This window comes from Carcharodon carcharias, chromosome 1 (genome assembly GCF_017639515.1).
Source record: "Carcharodon carcharias isolate sCarCar2 chromosome 1, sCarCar2.pri, whole genome shotgun sequence".
NCBI lineage: Eukaryota > Metazoa > Chordata > Chondrichthyes > Lamniformes > Lamnidae > Carcharodon > Carcharodon carcharias.
Window position 1 is genome coordinate 230,602,861 of NC_054467.1, and position 6,000 is coordinate 230,608,860.

Sequence of the window (6,000 nt, forward strand, 5' to 3'; positions counted from 1 at the left end):
ATTACATCCTTCCTATAATGACTTGTTGTGCTCTGGAAGGGTGAGCTTTCCCCCCTGCTGACCCCCCACAAGTCTGAGTGTTGTGACTGCATTGAATCATTGACGGCGTGTGTCCTTTGCTGGGTGGGCCAGCAGATATTGCCCATGCCGAGGTCAGCCTGAGTGGTTGATGAAGAGATGGGTTCTGCGCCCGCAGCATGTGGTACACTGAGACCCACACGACTGTTTTGGGGACAACCTGGAGGAGCTGCACCTAGACGCAGTGCTGGAACTCCAGGACACGTCCTAGTCAGGGTGATGAGATGTTGGGAGGGGAGTTTCAAGGTGGTGTGGCAACAAATCATCTGTTGCCCTCTGTACTCCACGTGCTTGTGCCTCCTTGCTATGGAAGGATATACAGTGTGGTGCCTGCACTGGAGCCCTGATATGTCCTACTCTGGTTGGGGTGGGCCTGCGCAAAGAGAGTCCATGTACAATTTGCACTAATCAATGCTCTTCTCTCTTTTTCAGGAGAGGAATGCTCATAATGCGGCAGAGCGGGTGAGGACTGGCAGTGGCCGGGCACAGATGTGCCCTCTCAGACTCCCCTCTCACCAGCGTCACACCATCTCTGCCAGGTAGTCACCAGCGCAGATACTAGCACCTCGGTGGGAGTTAGAACATCCCAGTGTCCCAGGGCACAGCAGTGAGGGCACTTCACATTCGCTGGAGGAGCTGGCAGCGACAGAGAGTGTCCATGGCGCCAGCAGTTAGAGGACTGCAGGGGACCAGGCACATGCTCAGTAGGTGCCTGATGATGTGCCTCTGGAGTCATCCGCGACGCAGCAAACGCAGGAAATGCAGCCGGGTGTGCGGGAGCATCTGGGGGAGATACATGAGGTTATGCTTGGCTTGGTGTCCATGATGGATGAGTCTACACGGACAATTGCTGAAACAATGAGCTTCATGGCCGAGTGCCATGCGTCCTCCATGGAGAGAGTGGCGACTCTCATGGAGATGCTCCTCCATGAGACCCATCAAGGCTTCCTGGGGATGCGCTCGGATCAGCAAGCCCTCACATTGGCATTGACCTCAGCTGCTCAGTACCAGTGTGGGAGATGGTCTGGGAATGAAGTTTCCCAGCTCGGTGCCCATCCATCGATGGTGAGGTCTGAAGAGACCTCATGTTGGCGCAGCAGCTGCATGTCGTCTCTGCGGACACCTCTCAGGGCGCTCTGGATGAGGGCGGCAGCTCCGCTGCCCCACTCCCAGCGACCATAGCATTCAGTGAGGCTGCGACAAATGGGGAGATGCCAGCTGTGGAGGATCCCTCACAGGTGTGGCCAGCACAAGCTCCATGGGCCAGAGGACAACCACCAAGGTCATCGAGGCCAACAGGACAGCAGAGTCAGCAGACTGTCTCAGATGCCACTCCCAGCAATGGGGCAGCACTAAAACATAGCACCCGGAAACGTAAAAATAAGGCACCTTGGACACACCACAGGTTTCTCACTGGTGCTTTTGCTTTGGCCTGAGATTAGGTCTTTTTATGATTTGCTTTGAATTGGAACATCATTGTCATTTTTTTGGCTTAAGTTTGTTTGCTTGTGATGTTAAATTCAGACTTGTGACCATGGCTGAGGGTGCCTCTTTTCTTCTGCATGTGTATGGTTTCCAAAAATATTAGGAGCGCTTTGTGGGACATTCAGCTTTATTAACAAAGCCCTTAGTGACTGTTCCTAACCTGGCAGATTTGGCACTTAGGTTTTGAGTATGGAGCCTACAGCCCAGGCTTGTCCTGATGGACCATCTGTGGTGTGCTAGCTGAAAGTTCATTGGATTAAAGCCTCCCAGGTGTCCCTGCCTCCCTGGGGTGTGCCCGGGTAAGCATCTATCCTGTCAATATTTCCCTGTGCATTGCTTATCCTCGGACTCACTGCTGGGCTCATTGTGTGCAGCCACAGCCATTGTGTCGTTGTCTTCAAACTTGACAATTGAGCCTCTAAATTTGCCATTTTCAGTCCCCCCTTTCCAGCGCAAGATTGTGCTGAGTGCAGCATGCTACCACTATCGCAGAGGCGCGAACTGGGGGGTACTGGAGTGTGCCCCCTGAGCGATCCAGGCATCGGAAGCGCATCTTGAGAAGACCGATGGTTCTCTCCACAACAGCCCTTGTGGTGCTGTGGGTCCTATTGTACCGCTGCACAGCTTCTGTTCTTGGATGGCAGAGAGGCGTCATGAGCCACCTTCTGAGGGGATAGCCCTTGTCACCCAGCAGCCATCCATCCAGCCAGGCTGGAGCACTGAAGACCCCCGGTACCTGGGAATATCTGAGGACGTAGGCGTCGTGGGAGCTGCCTGGGTACCTTGCACAGACTTGTAGAATCAGCATCCTGTGATCACACACTATCTGCACGTTCATGGAGTGGAAGCCCTTCCTGTTGACAAAGGCACTGGGCTCACTTGCTGTCTCCTTGATGTCCACATGTGTGCAGTCTATAGCACCCTGGATGCGGGGGAAGCCAGCAATGGCCATGAAGCCTCTGGCTCTCTCTGTCTGGCTGGCCTCATCCCAGCGGTAGCGGATGAAAGTCAGTGCATGCCTGAATAGAGCGTCTGTAACCTGCTTGACACAACTGTGGACAGCTGATTAGGAGACTCCACAGAGATCACCCACCGACCCCTGGAAGGATCCAGAGGCATAGAAGTTGAGGGGAGTTGTGACCTTTAGAGCCATCAGTATGGGGTGTCCACCCACACAGTTAGCAGAGATCTCAGGGTCAATCATCTGACAGACATAGTTGACTGTCTCCCTTGAGAGATGGAGCGTCCTTTGGCACTGCACCACTTGTATACCCTGGCACAATAGTGGCGCCTTCTGCGGCCCCTTCCGCCTTGGTCTACCTCTTGGCCCTGCACCCCTTGTGCCTGCGCTTGTCCTCCCAAAGGTGGCTCCCCTGGAGGCTGAATTTGTGGTCCTGGCCTCCTCCCCCTTCCAGCCCTCACTTCCTCCTCAGAGGAGGTGCCTCCAGTGGAGAGGTCAGCTCCCATTCCCAGGCTATGGGAAAGCTCCCTGAAACCTGCAGGCCCAGAAAAGACTCCTCACTTCAGAGTGCTGACCTGAAGGTTAAGAGTCCAGACAAAGCAGCTGGGGTGTGCTTTGAAGTATTGCAGATCACACAGGCAAGTTTCAATAACTCTGAAAAATCAATACTTGAGAGAGCACTCTCATGACCCCGGTGAGCCCTCTTATCCTGCCCGTGGATGAGGTTGATACAAATGTGTCCTACCCGCCTGCCTGTTGTGCCCGTGTGCCGACCCGAAGACTGCACGGACTCTGAAAAATCGGCGTCGATTGGTGAGTCAAGGGCCTTAAGTGGCCTATTAATTAACAGCGGGTGTGCAGCAGATATCATTGTGCACCCACCCAACAAAATATCGCAATGGCGCGCGGTGAAGTTGGGCGAGTGTCCAGACGTCACTGTGCGTCATTTTACACGGGGACGTGCAGGGCCTTCCCCTGCATGCCAATGGGAAAATTCTGCCCTTAGGAAAGATTGAACAGGCTGGGTCTCTATTCACTGAAAATAGGAGGCCTGACAGATATACTTAAAGTTGTGACAGGTTGATCGTGTGAATGTGGAAAAACTGCTTCCATGGGTGGGTGAGTGCAGAACAATGGGTTTTAAATAGAAGATAGCCTGAAGTGCTGTAATGGATTTATGTTTTCTGTATCATATATCCCTCTGGAAGTTTTCAATCTCCTCTTCTCTTATCTGAATTGCCCAAGGTTTTCAATTCTTTCTTCTTTGGACTTAAGATTTGCTTTCAGAACTTGAATTTTAACACTTGTGTTTCAATGGCCAGAACTGGAAAGTGTATTGAAACAGCACTGCTTATTTTAAACACAATTTTCTCCATATTTTAATCCACTCTGTTGACTGTGCTGCTAAATGGAAGATAGATTAACAGTTCAAAAGGGACCCTCCATCAGAGCCATAATATGAAAACTAAACTGGACTTACATATTGATAGCAATGCCTGCGTATGTGCTCTTTCAACATTGCAAGCTTGTAATCTTTAGAATGATCAACCTAAATGGAATTGGTGTACTTGGTGACTGTGTTGGTGCCTTTGGAGATGGTGTGTTTGGCCAGCTTGAGGCGGATGGCATGCTGGATCTTCTTGGCCAAGATGGTGTGACGCTTGTTGTAGCGAATGAGGTGTGAGGCCTTGGGGGCAATGCGCTTGAAAATGTTGACAACAAAGGAATTCATGACACTCATGGCTTTGGACAAGCACCTGGTGGAGGGGTGGACATGGGTCAGCCCCCTGTACACGTAAGTGGAATAACTCTGCTTGCGAGATTTCCTCCACTTCTTGGGCAGCTTCTTGCTGACTTTAGTCGACGACCGTTTCGACGCCTTGTGGGACACAACACGCTTAACCGCAGCAGCCACCTCAGGCATTCCACTCAACTTGGACCTACTCAAGTCAGCTTATACATGAACTTGCTGCTGGAGGAAGCCATCAACATTTGCATTGCATTGCTATATCATGGCAATAGAGCTTCATGTCCTATACCATTAGCCTTTTCAGCAAACTTGTAAATAAGGCCCTCGCCATAGGGTCTCCTTGCAACTTGACACAGAAATAGAGCACAGCAAAGCTATCCTGTTGGATAATGGCTATCTTGATCAGGTCATTGTTTGTTGTGTATCATGCAGACTCATGAATGGGTCAAAGGGCACCCCTTTCAGACCTGAAAAGTGTCTGGTTTGCCTCAAATTACCCTGGAAATGGAAAGTTTTTCAAAAATTTGAACAACAGGTTAAGTAAGCTGCTACCATGCAGTGGCCACGTGAATCATATTTTCCACCAACAGGATGTTGTGTCAGTCCAAAAAGACATTCTGCCTACCACACAACTGAATAATTCCATGTATGAATTTCAGTGCCTGAGTATGTCGCAATGGTTGGCTGATCAAATTAAACAGCATGTTCCTTCAATTGTTTGTAATAGGCAAATTACAGACCATACTCAACCGCCCCTGTAAAATGCAAAATAAAATATCTACTGTTAGATGTGATTCCGCAATTGGGCAGCACTTGCTGAACAATCCAGAGTGTGCTAATAGCTACACTAACAACCAATTTAAGATAATCAGTCAAGTTCATAACATGGTTCATTCACACTTGTTAGAAGTCACATACGTTCATAAACAGGGACCTGTTCTCTACAAACAAAAGGAACATGTTCAAGCCTTGCACTTTTTTTGAATTATCCAAAAGCGTGGGGAGCCTATTGTTCTCCATTGCTTTCTCCATGGCAAGGCCTCGGTCAATCAGATTTGACTTGCCAACCAATAAGCACCCTTCTCTCCCGGAGTTTAATTGTTGCGATCGTTTGAAATTTGGCATTCTTGCAGTTTTCCTGATGAGTGCAAGAGAGAAAGCTTCGGCAATATTTTCTTATTCTGCAATCCATTTCTTTTCAGCAATATTAAAGAATATGATGTTTATTTTACTAGCCAGCCACTGGCTGTTAAATCACAAGGGACTGATTTCTCACTTATAGCGTTCTTCATTCACAATCTCATAATCACTCCAAACAACTTGCATGCAGTAGAGATCATCACCATCACCATTAAAGCTATACTGCTTTAAATGGAAGAATTCAGGAATTTTGCAACCGGTTTTGCACAACTGGGAACATTGGCCAGAATTTCCCAGCCCCTCACGCCGGTGGGATCTTCCTGTCCCGCTGATGTGAATGGAAATTTCAACAGTTTGCTGGCCCCACTACGGAGGAAGCCACCATGGCGGGGCTGGAAAATTCTGGCCATTAACACTGAACGCAACATGAGTTGGTCAGAAAATGGGGCTCTTTGTCCTTGTGATTAATTACATGAAATATTTGTGAGCTTCAAGGGATCATCGTCAATTATTCAGCTGTGCACAGCTGTCTAGTCATCTGTCTTGCGTAGACCAGCATTGATCACAGATATGATGGATGAGCACG

General features: G+C 49.4%; 1 protein-coding gene across 1 annotated transcript; it reads right to left on the bottom strand.

Annotated features, from left to right (window-relative positions):
- Nucleotides 1-4,073: 4,073 nt before the first annotated feature.
- On the bottom strand, nt 4,074-4,448 carry LOC121275853 (histone H2B-like). The gene has a single exon (XM_041183583.1). The coding sequence runs from the start codon at nt 4,446-4,448 to the stop codon at nt 4,074-4,076; it is 375 nt and encodes a 124-aa protein (XP_041039517.1).
- Between the last annotated feature and the right edge of the window lie 1,552 nt (nt 4,449-6,000).

Bases quoted from the DNA above. Each gene is read 5' to 3' on its own strand.
- LOC121275853 (XM_041183583.1), bottom strand. From the start codon at position 4,448: ATGCCTGAGGTGGCTGCTGCGGTTAAGCGTGTTGTGTCCCACAAGGCG.